This window comes from Notechis scutatus, chromosome Z (genome assembly GCF_049901735.1).
Source record: "Notechis scutatus isolate UNSWTSFEM ecotype Mainland chromosome Z, rNotScu1.2, whole genome shotgun sequence".
In the NCBI taxonomy this organism is placed as follows: domain Eukaryota; kingdom Metazoa; phylum Chordata; class Lepidosauria; order Squamata; family Elapidae; genus Notechis; species Notechis scutatus.
The window spans coordinates 122,300,178-122,319,164 of NC_142025.1; the positions used below are offsets into that span (position 1 = coordinate 122,300,178).

General features: G+C 49.4%; 1 protein-coding gene across 1 annotated transcript in view; it reads left to right on the plus strand.

The window, feature by feature from the left end:
• The first annotated feature begins 12,694 nt into the window (after positions 1-12,694).
• LOC113429429 (arf-GAP with coiled-coil, ANK repeat and PH domain-containing protein 1-like) overlaps positions 12,695-18,987 on the plus strand; it is a 38,866-nt gene continuing 32,573 nt past the window's right edge. Inside the window, 1 exon segment of the mRNA XM_087947410.1 lies at positions 12,695-12,832. Coding sequence (XP_087803536.1) covers positions 12,780-12,832 — 53 coding nt within the window. The 5' untranslated portion in view covers positions 12,695-12,779.

Sequence of the window (18,987 nt, forward strand, 5' to 3'; positions counted from 1 at the left end):
CCTCAGGGGTCAGATGTTTTTTCTCGCTGAGATGAGGGTCTTAGTCCAACTCCCAGAAGACCCACCGTTGGCCACCAAGGGCAAGAGGCCTCCCCCACCCAGGGTCTACAAGGGGGCAAAGGCATCTGTCTGGGCGTCCTCTTCTGAGAAGCAGCGGAGGGGAAAGGAACGCTGGCTACTGGAGCTGGGCCCTGGCATTCTGGCCAAGGGCTACTTGGATCCCGCCCAGCTGCAGTTGACAAGGCAAATTTCCTGACTGTACACATTCTCCCTTTTATTTTCCTGGAAACGAAAACACCGACAAGGAGCCCGTTCACCACATACCCCTTTTAAGCCACCAACCCCAATGGCCGGGGCACCCAAGATGTGACACGAGAGCTTCGTATAACTTGGGAGATTGGGGGTCCTTGACTTAAGGCAGGATTTCCAACCTTACAAAGAAATGCAGAACCATCCAGGCAATTTCAGAAAAAGAGACAAGGGAAAGGAGGTGATAAAGACACCTCAGAGACCGGGGCTCAAAGAAAGCTAAAGGACACGCGGGAATCAGTTAGCAAATTCCCCCATGGAAGTGTTTTTGTGTGTGTGTGTGTGTTTTTTTTGGAGGGGAGAAAGGATGCCACTGTCAGAGGTAGTTCATAGGGCCAACGAACATCGGTTGGATAATGAATTTCCCACCAATTTCAGCTCTGTGGGTAAGCCCTTCTGGAGCGCATTATTACGAAGAGCCACAGGTTCTAAAGGCGTCACAGAAATGAGGCTTTTGGAAACGCCAGAATCCTACCCTGGTGTGCGCTAAGACCTAGCTCTCCAATCACAATGGCCAATATTCAGCTTTGCCGGGGCCAAGGGAAACAACCCCACCTTCTGTCTTATGCGTGAACCAGTCAGGTAGATCACAGGGCAGACAACACAAGGCCACAACAGCTTATTTAAAAGAACATGGCAGGATGGAAACCGCTGCCCGCCATGTAGATGTGAAGTGGCCAAAAGGGCAGAATGGCTTCTTCTATCCAGGATAAGCGGCCGGGCTACAAATAGAGGGCAGAGGATTGAAGCTTCTTCTGAATCCGTAGAAAAAGGGGGCTTTTCCTCCTCCCCACCTCCCTCCCAGCAGTGCCGGTTGCTCAAATGGAGTCTTTTGAGGACATCTATGAGGTCTGCCTGTATTGCTGGTTCAAAAAAAAAAATAAATACCGTGTTTTGGCAAACTTATGGCTTTAAAAATAACTTACTTGATAAAGATGCCATAGCACAGCACATACAAACAGGCTGAAAATAACCTGCTTTGCTCAAGAGAGCCAAGCATTAGGCCGCAAAAGATTTCTGCCTTTGATTTGTGGCCATCTCCATGTCAAACGCAGGCTGGCATGACTCCCAACTTGAGGTGGGAGATCTAAAATTAGCCAAACACACAATCCCACCACTACCCCATAAAAGAAAAAAAAAAAAAGGTTAGGTTACTCCAATGTGGAACCAGGAATTGCACTAAACGCATTTCTCTGCTATGCAGACCAAGAGAGAGAGAGAGAGAGAGAGAGAGAGAGAAAGAGAGAGAGAGAGAGAGAGAGAGAGAGAAAGAGAGAGAGAGAGAGAGAGAGAGAGAGAGAGATGTGTGTATGTGTGTGTGTGTTTTCTTAAGTTTTCACGGGTACTTACATGTATGTTATTCAGCTTTGTTCGGGTATTTTCCCACATCATTATAGTTGTGCTTTTAAAGTTGTAGCAACGTTTCAGCAGAATCTCAATACAGAACACAATACAGAAGCCTGATGATGGCAGATGAGATTCTGCCAAAACGTTGCTACAACTTTAAAAGCACAACTATAATGACGTATATGGTATTCACACACACCAATATCATTCCTGCATTGTCTGATTCTGCTAAGCTATTAAAGCAAGGGTGTTAAATCCAGCAACTGTACCATCCTCCTAGAAAAAGGACTGCAGAGGGAAAACTCCCCATCTTAAAACCCAAGAAAACCTTGGCAACTTTAAGGCTTGTGAACTTCAACTCCCAGAGTTCCCTGGAACTAATGCATTCCTTTTTTGATATGTCTATCCGCTGTAGCCTGTTTACTCTCTTGCAATCCCTTCCTCTGCCATCTCTCTGCTGTAGCCTGTTTAACTCTCTTGCCATCCTTTCCTCTTGGAGGAACTCTGGACGTTGAAGTCCACAAGTCTTAAAGTTTGCCAAAGTTGGAGATCCCCCCCCCCACCCTCCGACCTAGCTGGCCCTCAAGCCGAAGTGAACACCCACAGGAAGTTTGTCTGTTTCTCCCACTAGGTTACCGACAACACTTGGCCAAGGCTCCCCTTGAAGCAGACATTAAGGGGGGGAGGGGGAAATATGGGTTAAAATTTTCAGGAAAAGTGAACATCCCACAAGGAAAGAAGCTATTTGGAGAGAGGCAGGGAAGGAAACGCCCCTCGCTCTCATTTCTCTTCCTGGCAAAAAAATAACAATACCTCCTAATAATAAATAAAAGAATAAATCTTTGCAGAAGGGGCTTCAGGGAGTCTTTCCAGTTTGAACCCTTTTAAAAAAAAACAGTGCTTTCCAAACAAAGAGAAAAAGGAGAAGTTTTTAAGGGTCAAACCGACAGGCTTCCTTCGCCCCCTTGAAAGACCCTCCCGCCTTCCCCTTTCGCCCCCCCCCACCCTAAATTGGGGTCAAGCCACCCTTTATCCCCTTAAAAGGAGCCAATGGAGGGATGGGCGGGCTGGGAGCCGGGCCCGGAAGGAGCCCCAGGGCTGGCCTCCCTGCGGACCCCCCCCCTCCCTCTCCCCACCTGGAGGGGCACCTGCCCCTGCCAATCAAAGCCCTGAGGGATACAGTTTCTAGGCCTGGGAGACCCTCTCACCCCTGGCCAGACACGTTTTTGGGGGGCTCCCCTTCCTTACTTGGGGGCAAAAGGAGGGGGGGGTTGGGTGAGACCCCCAGTTAGAGGGACTACTAGGCCGCCCTGGGGAGGGGGGGAAGAGGGAGGGGGGAAGGGGAGGGGGAAGGGAGGGGGTCCCGCCCCCCCTTGGCCTTCGAACCCCTTCACATCTCCTGCAAACCCCCCCACCTCCACGCCCCCCTCTGCCCGGCTCTTCCTTGGCGACGGGGCCCCGCCCTCTGGTCGCCATGGCAACCCTCCTCCTCCTATCGCCCCCCCTCACCTTGTAGAAGGCCCCGTTGGAGCCCCGCACTTCCACGGGCAGGCCCTCCATGGGCCCCGCGGCGGAGAGGCGGCCGACAAGGGCGAGGGTTGGGCCGCTGCCGCCGCCACCGGTGGGGGATGGGGGCGGGTCGGAGCCCGGCCTCCTCTGGCTCGGCCACCGTGACCGGCCTTCAGCCGAGGCCTGGAAAGGCCCGGCCCGCTCGCTCAAGGCGCTCTTCTTCCTCTTCCTCCTCGGCCTCCTCTTCGGCCTCGGTCTCCCGTGCCGAGTCTCTCCCCCCACCCTCCGCGGCCCGAGCCGAGCGAGCGAGCTAGCGAGAGCTTCCCCTCACGGAACGCGCGGCCTTTCCCCCACCCCTCACTCGGTCGCTTGCTCGCTTGCGCACACACACACACATATACAACCACGGCCGTGCGTGACCGTGCGTGCGGTTCTGCGCCTGCGCCGCCGGACGCGCCGCCTTTCCCCCTCCTCCCTCGCCAGCTCGGCCCCGCCCTGCTCCGGCTGGACGCGCCAATGCGCGGCGCTGGCCGGCGCTCGCGGCTGGAGCCTCCGACCAATCGGCAGGAGGGGCGGAGGGAGAGGCCGCGCTGGCCACGCCCACCTTCCCTTTCAGCCTAAGCTCTCGTTTCTCTTCACGCGCCTCCTCATCCCGCGGCCAATGGGAAACGAAAGGCGGGGATTTCCCACCCCCCACCCGAGAATCTTCCTTTTCCCCAACTCGGGCGCAGGCGCAGTAGCCATACCGAGCGTTGCTCAACGCCCCCCCCCCGACGGGAGGGTTCTCCCTTAAGTTCCACCCACCCCCAAACCCTTGGTGCCCAATGACGAGACGGCTCTCAACTGTGACATCCAATCATAGGACGGAGAGGCCGGACCTCCTCCTTCACGCGCCTCTTGCGGCGCCCTCAACTCGCTATTGGCTGGTCGCTTGTTTTAAAATTCCTCCTGCCTCCGCGACGGGGGAACTGTTAACCAATCGGAATGCAGGGGGAGTCGACCCCGTGGGCCCATTGGTTGGAAGCGGGAGAGGGCGGGATCCTGCAGGAGCCCAGGCGGGAGCACGTGGCCGTCCATTTTGGCGGCCGGTCGCAGCTCCGGGTGCGGCGTCAGAGGTCTGGCCGGGCCTGTCCCCGGCGGAGCTTAACCTGGGCGGCCCGGGACGGAGGAGGACGAGCCCCCCCCATCCACCCCTTGGGAAGATACTTGGCTGGCTTCCACCTGTTTAGCCCATGGATGGGAGACCATGCAGCGATCCCCAAAGCAGAAATGCTCGCATTCCAGGGAACTCCCGTCTCCTGAAAATTAGTCCAGCGGCTAAGGCGGGACTAGAACTTCCTGTCTCCCGGCGATTGGCCCAAAGTCACCCAGCGTCTAAGGCGGGACGAGAACTCCTTGTCTCCCGGCGATTGGCCCAAAGTCACCCAGCATCTAAGGCGGGACTAGAACTCCTTGTCTCCCGGCGATTGGCCCAAAGTCACCCAGCATCTAAGGCGGGATGACAACTCCCCGTCTCCTGGTGATTGGCCCAAAGTCACCCACTGGCCTTTGTGCCTAAGGCGGGACTAGAACTCCCACTCTCCTGGTGATTGGCCCAAAGTCACCCACTGGCCTTTGTGCCTAAGGCGGGACTAGAACTCCCACTCTCCTGGTGATTGGCCCAAAGTCACCCACTGGCCTTTGTGCCTAAGGCGGGACTAGAACTCCCACTTTCCTGGTGATTGGCCCAAAGTCACCCACTGGCCTTTGTGCCTAAGGCGGGACTAGAACTCCCACTCTCCTGGTGATTGGCCCAAAGTCACCCACTGGCCTTTGTGCCTAAGGCGGGACTAGGACTCCCACTCTCCTGGTGATTGGCCCAAAGTCACCCACTGGCTTTCGTGCCTAAGGCGGGACTAGAACTCCCATTCTCCTGGTGATTGGCCCAAAGTCACCCACTGGCTTTCGTGCCTAAGGCAGGACTAGAACTCCCAGTCTCCTGGTGATTGGCCCAAAGTCACCCACTGGATTTCGTGCCTAAGGCGGGACTAGAACTCCCAGTCTCCTGGTGATAGGCCCAAAGTCACCCACTGGCCTTTGTGCCTAAGGCGGGACTAGAACTCCCATTCTCCTGGTGATAGGCCCAAAGTCACCCACTGGATTTCGTGCCTAAGGCGGGACTAGAACTCCCATTCTCCTGGTGATTGGCCCAAAGTCACCCACTGGATTTCTCTGCCTAAGGCAGGACTAGAACTCCCTGTCTCCTGGTGATTGGACCAAAGTCACCCAGCCGACTTTCATTCTTAAGGCGGGACTAGAACTCCCATTCTCTCCTGGTGATTGGCCCAAAGTCACCCACTGGATTTCGTGCCTCAAGGCGGGACTAGAACTCCCATTCTCCTGGTGATTGGCCCAAAGTCACCCACTGGATTTCCGTGCCCTAAGGCAGGACTAGAACTCCCTGTCTCCTGGTGATTGGACCAAAGTCACCCAGCCGACTTTCATTCTTAAGGCGGGACTAGAACTCCCATTCTCCTGGTGATTGGCCCAAAGTCACCTAGCCGGCTTTTCATGCCTAAGGCGGGACTAGAACTCCCAGCCTCCTGGTGTTTGGACCAAAGTCACCCAGCCGGCTTTCATGACTAAGGTGGGACTAGAACTCCCTGTTTCCTGGTGATTGGCCCAAAGTCACCCAGTCAGTTTTCATATGTAAGGCGGGACTAGAACTCCCATTCTCCTGGTGATTGGACCAATCACCAAGCTGGATTTCATGCCTAAGGCGGGACTAGAACTCCCCGTCTCCTGGTGTGATTGGACACACCTGGAATTTGTCTCCTGCGCATAAACTCTCAGTGTACGTGAAAGCTAGAAGTGATAAATCATAAGTCATCCTAAAAATACATTCATCCTAAATCATAGGATACAACGCTGAGTGATCGTCCCGGGAAACTAAAGAAACAAATTTCAACCGGTTTATAATAGTGATCAATAATCATTAATCATAATTATGAACAGATAATAATCCTAAATAATTCAGGTAAGATCGTCTATTGTTGGGAAATCTTGGTCCCTCCAACGGAGCCGAGCTCTTGTGTGGTCATCCTTCTCCTTGACCCCCCCAGGCCGGTCAGTCGGGGCCCTCCAAGGAAAGAAACTTGTGGTCCAGAAATCTTCACACTTTTAAAACCTCCCTTTAATTTTTATTTTAAAGATTATAAAAGGGTGGGGGTGAGTGTCAATTCCTGATAAAAGCCAGGCTGCCTCTCTATAAAAGTTTTATTTGGGGCCAAATCGGTCACATCCTCAGGTTTTGCACCTTTGTTCTAGCCGGCCTTGGTGGGGGAAGCTAAGATTGGTACTTGGAAAGGAGACCACAAGGAAATCTCAGGGCTTTGAAGGAAAAGGTTGAAGGAAATCAATCCAAATCCTTGCACTTCTTTTTTTATAATCTATCTATATAAAAGCGAAAGGCCCCTCACACATCATCCCAAAATCTCCAGAACTGTAAAATTGGGCCCGAATCTTCCTCTTGGCTTCTAGGGGCTCACTAAGAAAGGATTTTTCCAAATGACCCTCAGAGCATTTAGAGTACTTCCTATATTATTATTATTATTATTATTATTATTATTATTATTATTATTATTATTATTATTATTATTATTATTATTATTATTAACAGGCTCTGATGCTAAGGAGTTCTACTCTCCCTCCCCACCTGAAAAAAAGAAATCTCTTCCAAATGCAAAACACAAGCAGAGGAGTTTCAGTTTCACAGCACCAAGCAGCTTCAGTCCAGAACAGTTGAGCTAAGCCACGCCCAGGCTCCTTGCTGTCTCCTTGCTCACCCAGGAAATACTGTTTCAGTTTCCAAACAGCCCTCCATTCACACACTGACAATACACTAGCCAATATACTATTGTGTATAACATACAGAGATTCCATTTTTAGTTCAACAGTGTGTTGTCCGGGTACAAATATTTTTAGAAAAAAAGTGTTCACAACAATATTCATTACATTGGTTTTAGTTCTATATTAACAACAGTAATAATATTTGCTTACCCATTTTAATAAACCTCCCTCGTATCATTTGTCCTTTTCTTTCATCCACGTTTCTAACTTCTCTTTTTATTAGCTAGCCACTGATAAAATAAGCCCCCTGTCAAAACGTGTTCGGTTTCTCTTCCTTTTCCTTCACTGTAAGTGTCCATCTATCCGTTTCTGCCCATTCTAATGGTTTTTTTAAAATCACATTTTCCTCCGTAGGGATCTCTTCCCTTTTTTCCATTGTTGTGCAAATACAATTCTAGCTGCAATTAATACATGTAGAATCAAATATGTATTTTCTTTGTGATAATTCGATTGCTTATTGTACCCTGTGACTATTATTAAGTGTTGTACCTGATGATTGACTCTTGACAAATGTCTCTTTTCTTTTTATGCACACGGAGGGCATTTGCACCAAGACAAATTCTTTGTGTGTCCAATCACACTTGGCCAATAAAGAATTCTATTCTATTCTGTTCTGTTCTTTTCTGTTCTGTTCTGTTCTTTTCTCTTTTCTTTTCTATTCTATTCTATTCTATTCTTTTCTGTTCTATTCTTTTCTGTTCCATTCTTTTCTGTTCTGTTCTTTTCTTTTCTATTCCATTCCATTCCTTTCCATTCCCATTCTATTCTATTCTTTTCTATTCTATTCTATTCTATTCTATTCTATTCTATTCCATTCTGTTTCATTCTTTTCTGTTCTATTCTATTCTACTCTACTCTACTCTATTCTATACTTTTCTGTTCTGTTCTATTCTGTTCTGTTCTCTTCTTTTCTATTCTTTTCTGTTCTATTCTATTCTTTTCTGTTCCGTTCTGTTCTGTTCTATTCTTTTTGTTCTGTTCTATTCTTTTCTTTTCTGTTCCATTCTTTTCTGTTCCGTTCTTTTCTTTTCTTTTCTTTTCCATTCCATTCCATTCCATTCCATTCCTTTCCATTCCCATTCTATTCTATTCTATTCTATTCTATTCTATTCTATTCTATTCTTTTCTATTCCGTTCTGTTCTGTTCTATTCTTTTCTGTTCTGTTCTGTTCTTTTCTGTTCCGTTCTTTTCTTTTCTTTTCTTTTCTTTTCTTTTCTTTTCTTTTCTTTTCTTTTCTTTTCTTTTCTTTTCTTTTCTATTCTATTCTATTCTATTCCATTCCCATTCTGTTCTGTTCTGTTCTGTTCCGTTCCGTTCTGTTCTTTTCTGTTTTGTTCTATTCTTTTCTTTTCTGTTCCATTCTTTTCTGTTCCGTTCTTTTCTTTTCTTTTCTATTCCATTCCATTCCATTCCTTTCCATTCCCATTCTGTTCTATTCTTTTCTGTTCTATTCTATTCTTTTCTGTTCCATTCCGTTCTGTTCTATTCTTTTCTGTTCTATTCTATTCTTTTCTGTTCCATTCCGTTCTGTTCTATTCTTTTCTGTTCTGTTCTATTCTTTTCTATTCTGTTCTTTTCTGTTCTGTTCTTTTCTTTTCTGTTCTATTCTTTTCTGTTCTTTTCTATTCTTTTCTATTCTATTCTGTTCTATTCTTTTCTGTTCTGTTCTGTTCTTTTCTGTTCCGTTCTTTTCTTTTCTTTTTTTTCTTTTCTTTTCTTTTCTTTTCTTTTCTTTTCTTTTCTTTTCTTTTCTTTTCTTTTCTTTTCTTTTCTTTTCTTTTCTTTTCTATTCTATTCCATTCCCATTCTGTTCTGTTCTGTTCTGTTCCGTTCCGTTCTGTTCTTTTCTGTTTTGTTCTATTCTTTTCTTTTCTGTTCCATTCTTTTCTGTTCCGTTCTTTTCTTTTCTTTTCTATTCCATTCCATTCCATTCCTTTCCATTCCCATTCTGTTCTATTCTTTTCTGTTCTATTCTATTCTTTTCTGTTCCATTCCGTTCTGTTCTATTCTTTTCTGTTCTGTTCTATTCTTTTCTATTCTGTTCTTTTCTGTTCTGTTCTTTTCTTTTCTGTTCTATTCTTTTCTGTTCTTTTCTATTCTTTTCTATTCTATTCTGTTCTATTCTTTTCTGTTCTGTTCTGTTCTATTGATGATCCAAGCTCCGTCAAGGACCTTGGAGTAACTCATCTCTAATGATCTAAGGGCTAGAGCCCACTGCAACTACATAGCCAAAAAGGCATTAAGAGTTGTTAACCTAATCCTACGTAGCTTTTTCTCTGGTAATATCACACTACTAACTAGAGCATACAAAACATTTGCTAGACCAATACTCGAATACAGCTCATCAGTCTGGAACCCACATTACGTATCTGATATTAGCACAATTGAGAAAGTCCAGAAATATTTCACAAGAAGAGTTCTCCACTCCTCTACTCGTTGTAGAATACCTTATGCCACCAGACTTGAAATTCTAGAACTAGAAAACCTTGAATTACGCCCGTCTTCGGTCTGACTTAAGCATGGTATATAAAATCATACATTGCAATGTCCTGCCTGTCAGTGAATACTTCAGCTTCGACCATAACAACACAAGAGCACACAATAGATACAAACTCAAGGTTAACCGCACCAAACTTGATTGCAGGAAATACGACTTCAGCAATAATAGAGTGGTCAATGTCTGGAATACTCTACCCGACTGAGGTTTCTTCCCCAAACCCCAAAAACTTTAACCTTGGACTGTCTACTATTGACCTCACCCCTTTCCTAAGAGGTCTGTAGGGGGCGTGCATAAGCGCACCAACGTGCCTACCGTTCCTGTCCAATTGTTTTTTTAATTTTTCTTTTATTTTTCTTATATGTACCCATTTCATGTATTCATAACTATATATACACTTATACTTATCTTGTAAACAATTGACAAATCAAATAAATAAAATAAAATAAATAATATATAAAACATTTACGTTCAATGAAAAATCTTCCATGATTTGCTTGTTCAACTTATAATCCTTTGTGATTTGATTATTCCATATTTCAATCCGTTATTTTTATGTCAGTCACCCTATTCTGCATGGCATGCATTTGAATACAAATAAAGTAATTTTAAATCGTATTTGTTACACGTAGCAAACAGACACATATTCATATTGAATTAGAATCGTTCATTATTTATTTCATCAATAGTTCAAGATATTATTTTTATGTTCGTCCATAATAAATGTTAAATACTTTTGAACAAATTCCTGGGGGAGAGAAAAGCACTCTGCATGAGCCGGAAATCCCAGCAAGGCCACTTATGAGTTTTGCACCTGTGACCCAGGGGGAAAAAAACAACCTAAGATTGACGTTTGGAAAGGAGACCATGAGGAAATCCCATGGCCATTCCCCCTGTTTCCCCCGAGTGGGCATTTGGAGCGAGGGAACAAGAACAATAAAATTGGAAGGAACCTTGGAGGTCATCTACTCCAACCCCCTGCTCCAGCAGGACAGCCCATTATTCCCAATATTAGTCTCTACCTAGGATCGAACTCACAAGCCTCCTGATTGTCAGGCGAGAGATCCACCACTAGGCCAACGCTCTGGACGCAACTTTCTTTTGGGTGGGTAACCCTTTTTTGAACCCCTTTCCCACGCAATTTCCCACGCTCCCCACGGGGCTTCAAAGGCCTGGAGAGCGATGGGAAGAAGCGCTTCAGGGGCTTAAGATTAAAGGCGAAGCAAGAGGCTCCTACCTGCCGGCCAGGTGAGAGGCAGGTTTGGCCGGAGGGGGAAAAGCCCGTTGGGGAAGGAGAGGGGAGGCAGGTTTCCCCCACGCCTCTAACCCGGGAGCTGCACGTGGGAACGGTCCACAGGCTGGCTTGTGCATTTGCTTGTGTGCTTGAGGGCTTGTGGGCTTCTGTGCTTGCTTGTATGTGTTTGTGGGCTTGTGTTTGCCTGTTTGGGTGTGTGCTTGTTCGGTTATGTATGTGCTTGTGTGTTTGTGTTCGTGCTTGTGTGTTTGTGTGCTTGTGTGCGTATTTTTGTGTGCTTGTGTGCTTGTGTGCTTGTGTGTTTCTGTGCTTGTATGCTTGTATGCTTGTGTGTTTGTGTGCATTTGTGCTTGTGTGCTTGTGTGCTTGTGTGCTTGTATGTTTCTGTGCTTGTGTGCTTGTGTGTGTGTGTATTTATGTGCTTGTGTGCTTGTGTGTTTCTGTGCTTGAGTGTTTGTGGGCTTCGGTGCTTGTGTGCTTGCTTTTGTGTGTTTGTGGGCTTGTGTTTGCCTGTGTGTGTGCTTTTGTGGTTATGTATGTGCTTGTGTGTTTGTGCTTGTGTGCTTGTGTGTTTGTGTGCTTGTGTGCTTATGTTTGTGTGCGTGTGTGCTTGTGTGCTTGTGTGCTTATGTGTTTCTGGGCTTGTGTGCTTGTGTGATTGTGTGATTGTGTGTTTGTGTGCGTTTGTGCTTGTGTGCTTGTGTGCCTGTGTTTCTGTGCTTGTGTACTTGTGTACTTGTGTGTGTGTGTATTTATGTGCTTGTGTGCTTGTGTGTTTCTATCTTGTGTACTTGTGTGTGTGCTTGTGTGATTGTGTGCTTATGGGTTTGTGGGCTTCTGTGCTTGTGTTTGTGTTTGAGTAGTTGTGTTTTTGTGTGCTTGTGTTCTTGTGTGTGTATTTGTGTGCCTGTGTGCTTGTGTGTTTGTGTGCTTGTGTGTTTGTGTGCTTGTGTACTTGTGGGTGTGCTTGTGTGTGGCCTTCTGTGCTTGTGTGTTTGTGTTTGTTTGCTTGTGTGCTTGTGGGCTTCCGTGCTTGTGTGTTTGAAGTGTTTGTGGGCTTGTGTGTTTGTGAGCTTCCGTGCTTGTGTGTTTGAAGTGTTTGTGGGCTTGTGTGTTTGTGAGCTTCCATGCTTGTGTGTGCTTATGTTTGTGTGCTTGTGTGCTTGCGTGCTTGTGTGCTTATGTGTTTCTGTGTTTCTGTGCTTGTGTGTTTGTGTGCGTGTGTGCTTGTGTGCTTATGTGTTTCTGGGCTTGTGTGCTTGTGTGATTGTGTGTTTGTGTGCGTTTGTGCTTGTGTGCTTGTGTGCCTGTGTTTCTGTGCTTGTGTACTTGTGTACTTGTGTGTGTGTGTATTTATGTGCTTGTGTGCTTGTGTGTTTCTATCTTGTGTACTTGTGTGTGTGCTTGTGTGATTGTGTGCTTATGGGTTTGTGGGCTTCTGTGCTTGTGTTTGTGTTTGAGTAGTTGTGTTTTTGTGTGCTTGTGTTCTTGTGTGTGTATTTGTGTGCCTGTGTGCTTGTGTGTTTGTGTGCTTGTGTGTTTGTGTGCTTGTGTACTTGTGGGTGTGCTTGTGTGTGGGCTTCTGTGCTTGTGTGTTTGTGTTTGTTTGCTTGTGTGCTTGTGGGTTTGTGGGCTTCCGTGCTTGTGTGTTTGAAGTGTTTGTGGGCTTGTGTGTTCGTGGGCTTCTGTGCGTGTCCGGTGCGCGTGCAAGGACAGCCCCTCCCCGCCACCCGAGGGCTCCCTCCTTCTGCCCGGCAGGGGTCGCCCTCGGCCGCCTCTTTCCCCCCGGCCGCCTCTGCGGGGCTGGCCCAGCCGGACGGGGCGCCGCTCGCAACTCCTCCCCGGGGCGGAGCGGGCACCGCGGCGGCGGCGGCGGCAGCACCACCACCAGCAGCCGCTTCTACCGCCTCGCCTCTGGCCGCGCCGGAGCAGCCGCCGCCGCCGCCGCCGACCCCCGGCAGCCCCCCGGCAGGATGACGGTCACGCTGCGCTTGGAGGAAGGGCTGAAGGACTCGCCCCGCTTCAGGTGGGAGGCGCGCGTCGGTGCCAGGCGGTGGCAGGCGGAGGGAGCGGGCACCACCCGGTGCTCCGCCTGCCTGGCCGGGCGGGAAGAGGGCAGGGGGCGCCGCTCGCCTGCCCGCCCCCTCCCTTCCAGGTTTCTGCAGCCCGAGGTGGGCGGGGCGGTGGGAGGAAAGGGGGCAACGACCCCTTCTCCCCTGTCTCTCCCTCCCCTATTTCTCTCCCCCGTTTTCCCATCCCCCCACCTCCCCCCTCTACCTCCCCCCACCCCCTATATCTCCAATCCCCCATTTCTCTCCCCTCCCTCATCTTCCCTTTACCTCCCCCGCCCCCTCATCTCTCCCCGACCCCCCTCTACTTCCTCCCTATCTGCCCCATCTCCCCTCTCCTCTCCCCCTCCCCCCTATTTCTCTGGCCCTTCCCCATCTCCTCCCCTCTATCCCCCCTCTTTTCCCTTGGCTTGGGGACCACCTTCCTGTCTCGACCCCGGCTTCTAAAGGGCAGCCCCCTCCCCGCCTTTCCCACCCCTATATCTTCCCTCTGCCAGGGGTCCGGGGAGGTGGGGGGGACCTGTCAGACCCCCCCTGAGTTTGTAGAGCTGAGTTATGCAACCCTGCCCCGGTTTGGCTGGGGGGGGGGAGGGGAGGGGATCCTCTCTCTATTGGGTGGGTGGGCTGTCTTCTTAGAGGCCCCCTACCCAATTCCTCTTTCCTATCTCACCCCCAATTTCCACCTGCAAAGTGGGTGCAGCTGGGAGGGCAGGCACTGGTGTTAATTGGGGGGAGGGGGGCGCAAGGGACAAATTCTCTCTCCCCCCCCCGTCCCTCCCTCCCTCTCTCTATTACACACACACACACACACACACACACACACACACACCAAGGTCCCTCCCAGCTCTATTCTGGCTGAAATGGTATAGGGTCTTCTTCCTAAAGGGGTGGGCTGGACTAGAAGACCTCCAAGGTCCCTCCCAGCTCTGTTCCTCGATTATTACCTTTTGTGATGCTAAAAAGGATCAGAAGTCACTTTTTCCGATCCTATTTTTCTCCTATCCCTTTTTCTCTCCCCCCCTTTTTTTTTTCCTTGCTCTTCTCGCCAGCTTTCTTCTGCATTTTACATTCCGATCGAATAATAAAACATTTTTAAAAAAAAGAAAATAAAAGAAAAGACACGCACACACACACACACACACACACACACACACACACACACACACACCAAAAGCATCCAAGCCATCTCTTTTGACCAGCCCTGTTGTCAACGTGTGCAAAAACTCAGTTAAGCACAGGGTTGTTGTTTTTTGAGCGTGAGAATCGGCTGGGTTGGTTTGGAGGCACACACAAACCATGGTTTTCCACCCTGGGCTGGCTTGCCGTGCAAACTGGGTTGTTTTTTTTTTTTGTTTTAATTTCTCCTTTGCAAAAGAAACGTATTGATGGCCACAGCGAGGCCGGAAAAACCGGACTGGTCTGCGGGTGGGTGAGAAATGAGCTTGCTTGTTACTGGCCCCGCTTGCAGAATGGCCTGTGGCTTCCTGTCACACGCACACCCACACACAAACACAACTACTCAGAACTCTGGCTGAATTCTGCCCCCATCTTCCCTGTTGCAACCTCCCCGTTTTGTGTAGGTCAGTTTTCACAAGAACGGAAGAATGGAGCCCCGAACAGGGGGAAAGGATGGAGATAGACAAATGACAGGCGGTCCTCGACTTAATGACCATCGTGGGTGCCCAATGTTTCTGTCGCTAAAGCGAGAAGTCGGTTCCAAGTGGATTTTTTTTTTTTTTTTTTTTGGCCCCATTGACAGAACCTTTCTCAATGCCATTGCTTAAGTGAGTCACACGGTTGTTAAGCGAATCCAGCTTCCCCCATTTGACTCCAGGTCGCAAAAGGGGATGCTGCCCCCGTCGTAAATAGTCAAAAATGGTGTAGGTTCTCCTGGTTAGGCAGGGGGTTCGGCTAGATGACCTACAAGGTCCCTTCCGGCTCTATTAATCTCTTAATGAAGGAACTTGTTGTCGATGGAGGTTGTGGGAGCTTCATCCCTGGAGGCTTCCAAGGAGAGACTTGGACTGCCCTCTGTCAAAAACGATGTAGGGTCTGCTTGGGCGGAGGGTTGGACTAAATGACCTTACACGTCCCTTCCAACTCAGTTTAAGCGGTTATATGGACCAGCAGTCCGCTGCCGAGCATCTGAATTTTGGATCGTGGAACCAGGTGGACGCATCCAAGGTTGTAAGTGTAAAGAATGGTCGTAACTTGTTTCCCGCCCGCCCGCCCCCCGAGCTGTCGTATCCTTCGCTGAATGAACGGCTGTAAATAGAGGATCACCCCGTAATCTGTTTTAATCACAGTCCCGTCTGGTTCTGGGACTTTTGTGTTTGAAACAGAGGGTGGAAATGTGAATTTTGAATATGTGGATCAGATTATCCGGCGGTTTCCAAAAAATGACTCATTTCTGCTATAAACGTGGAAAAAAAATATATAGGAAAAAAAATTGAGGTTTTAATCTCGTTTGGGCTTTTATTGCAGCGAAGAAAAGTTGGAAATCAACTTTTTCTTTCTTTCCCTTTTGTATCCTTCCCTCTTTTTTTTTAATCCTTTATTTCCCTGCTCTATTTTGATTTGCACCAGGTGGTCCTCGACTTACGACAGTCATAACTGTGAGTCGGTGGCCAGGCATCTGAATGAGGCTATAACGGTCGTAAGGGTGAAAAACGTCCCCCCAAAGTCCCTTTGTTCGGTGCAACTTCAGTCACTAAACGAGCCGTTGTAAGTCAAGGACTGCCTGTATTTTACATGAGGATAAGCTTCAGTTTTTAGAATAGAATAGAACAGTTGGAAGGGACCTTGGAGGTCATCTAGTCCAACCCCCCTGCCTCGGCAGGAAACCCTACACCGCTTCAGACAAAATGATTATCCCAACATTTTCCACTTCCACTCCTGCATCCCCAAGGGATGGAGACCGGCTGTTTCAGATAACAGATAATCAGAGTTGGAAGGGGACCTCGAAGGTCATCTAGTCCAATCCCCTGCCCAAGCAGGAGACCGTACTACACCATTTCCTGACCGGTTTCGTAGCCATCATGACTAGTTTGTGGGCTTCTTAAAGGGGAGGAAGAAATCTCCCCCTCCTTCGGTTGAGGCGCGCTCCAGGGCCCATCCTCCCCTGCCAGGAAGCAGCTGAGCTGCATTGGGCAGGGGATGATGGGTGAGGGAAGCTGGGTGAGCCACCCCCCGCCATGCCAAGGCCGGAAAAAAAGCAACATATTTCCGTCCCAAAGTTTGCCAAGGATGTGAGAAATCGTTTCCAGAAGTCGTATTTTTTCCCCACGTTGTTCCTCCTGCCAGATTTTCTCTCTCTCAGCGTTTCCATGTCCTGCCAAGCTCACCGGGGTGTGTGTGTGTGCACCCCCTCTTGTTTGGGGGTACAGGGTTTTCCCCCCACACACCTATGCGTGAGTCTGCTTTTTCGTTTTTGCAGGAGGGTATTTTTTTTCTTCTCTCTCTCTCTTTTTCTTAGCATTTCCTGCAGTTTTGGGTTCAATTTCTCTCCGGATGTGGCTTCACTTCACTTCTCTTTCTTGATTCTGATTTTCAGACGTGGCCCCCGTGGGGGGGGAGGGAGGGATGACAGGCAGCCATCTTGGCTGAAAAGGGCCAGGTTCAGCTAGCTGGGATGCTGTGGAGGATGGGATAGAAGTAGAGAGCAAACACCCCCTCCCGCTAGAACTGGTGATGTTCCCAAGTTGGGCCATGAAACGTCCGCAAGGAAAACGAAGAAGCTGAGAGACCCCACAGTCCTTTTTCTCCTCCCCTCCCCTCCTCCCCCTCTCCCCCTGTCCCCCTCTGCAAACCCACCTCCCTTCTAGCACTGATGACGTTCTCCGATTGGGTCATAAAAGGTCTGGAATTAAAACCATGGAAGTCAGAGAGCGCCAAAGGCCTCATAGTCTCTTTCCCTCCCTCCCTTTCCTCCTCCTCCTCCTCTTTCTCCTCCTCCTCCTCCCCCCTCTGCACACTCACACCCCTCCTAGCACTGATGCCATCACCAATATGGGTAATGAAACGTCTGCACCAACCTGAAAGAACCACCAGTCATCCTCCTCTTCCTCCTCCTCCTCTTCTCCTCCTCCTCCTCTTCTTCTCTTCTTCTTCTCCTCTTCCTCCTCCTCTTCCTCTTCTCTTGTTCTTCTTCCTCTTCTCCTCCTCTTCTTCTCTTCTTCTTCTCCTCTTCCACCTCCTCCTCCTCTTCTCTTCTTCTTCTTCCTCTTCTCCTCCTCTTCCTCCTCTCCTCCTCCTCCTCCTCCTCCTCCTCCTCCCTCCTCCTCCTCCTCCTCCTCCTCCTCCTCCTCCTCCTCCTCCTCCTCCTCCTCTTCTCTTCTTCTTCTTCTTCTTCCCCTCCTCCTCCTCCTCCTCCCTCCTCCTCCTCCTCCTCCTCCTCCCTCCTCCTCCTCCTCCTCCTCCTCTTCTCTTCTTCTCCTCTTCCTCCTCCTCCTCTTCCTCCTCCTCCTCCTCCTCTTTCGCACACTCCCTTCTAGCCCTGAAGACATTCCCTAGTTGGGTCATGAAACGCCTGCAAGGAAACCCCCTCTGCTCAGATAGGCCCCCAACATGATGGGACTTGTAGTTCAAAGCCTACCAATATTGGGAAGGCAGTCCTTGGCAAGAGGCTTAGGACCTCTGCCTTCCCAAATGTCGCTAGACCTACAAATCCCATCCTCCACAGCAGCCCGATTGTAGCCTGGCTAAGGTAGGACCACGGCCGATGAACCCCGACTGGTTTAGAAAGGGCCAAGTTGGAGAGAGAGAAGAGACCCTTTGCTTCTTGTCATGACTGCACTGGCTGGGGGGGCGGAAAGGGACCTTAGAGGTCGTCTAGTCCAACCCCCCCTGCTCAAGACAGGAGACCTTGCGTAGGTAGTCGGGAGCTGTGGGAGCGCCGTCGCTTGAGACTTTCAAGAAGAGGCTGGACTGCCATTGGTCAGAAACAGGGTGTAGGGTCTCCTGCTTGGGTGGGGGGGTTGGACTAGATGACCTACAAGGTCCCCTTCCGACTCTGGTTATCTGTTATCTACGCCAGTTTCCCACCCCCACCCCCCCCTCATTTTGTCGCTGCTTTCAAGGTTTCACGGGGCCTCACAAGTTGTGTTGTTGCGCGCTGGGATGGGGAGGGTTTCTGGGCAACGGTGGAGGGAAATGGTTTCCAACCACTGACGGAGGCAGGAAATTGTGAGGCGACCGCAACGGAGCAGATGGCTGTGGTGTGTGTGTTTCCAACTTGAAAAAACGCCGCTTGCACAAAGGGTGCATCCTTGGCACATCACAATCTTCGGTTTCCATGGGGATAGAAATTCTGCACCGACTTAAAAAGGGACGGGGGGCGGTTTGCTTTAAATTTCCCAGAATGCCCTCTCCAACTTCGGAGCGTTCTACAGAAGGGACCTCAGAGGTCTGGTAATCCAACCCCCTGAGACCCTATCCCGTTCCAGACAGGCAGCTGTCCAATCTGCTCTTCAAAACCTCCAGAGTTGGAGCACCCGCAGTTGTCTGGTGGCAGGCAGTTCCACTGGTTAATTGTTCTAATTGGGAAATTGCAATTCCTCATAGGCTGGGCTGGTCACTCAAGGGTCAGCTGCAATGTAACTCCAACACGATGTTTCTCAACTTCAACAAGTTTAAGAGGGGTGGACTTCAACTCCCAGAATCCCCCAGCCTGCCTGCTTTAGTCTGCCTGGACTTCAGCTCCCAGAATCCCCCAGCCTGCCTGCTTTAGTCTGCCTGGACTTCAGCTCCCAGAATCCCTCAGCCTGCCTGCTTTAGTCTGCCTGGACTTCAGCTCCCAGAATCCCTCAGCCTGCCTGCTTTAGTCTGCCTGGACTTCAACTCCCAGAATCCCTCAGCCTGCCTGCTTTAGTCTGCCTGGACTTCAACTTCCAGAATCCTCAGCCTGCCTGCTTTAGTCTGCTTGGACTTCAGCTCCCAGAATCCCCAGCCTGCCTGCTTTAGTCTGCCTGGACTTCAGCTCCCAGAATCCCTCAGCCTGCCTGCTTTAGTCTGCCTGGACTTCAGCTCCCAGAATCCCTCAGCCTGCCTGCTTTAGTCTGCCTGGACTTCAGCTCCCAGAATCCCCCAGCCTGCCTGCTTTAGTCTGCCTGGA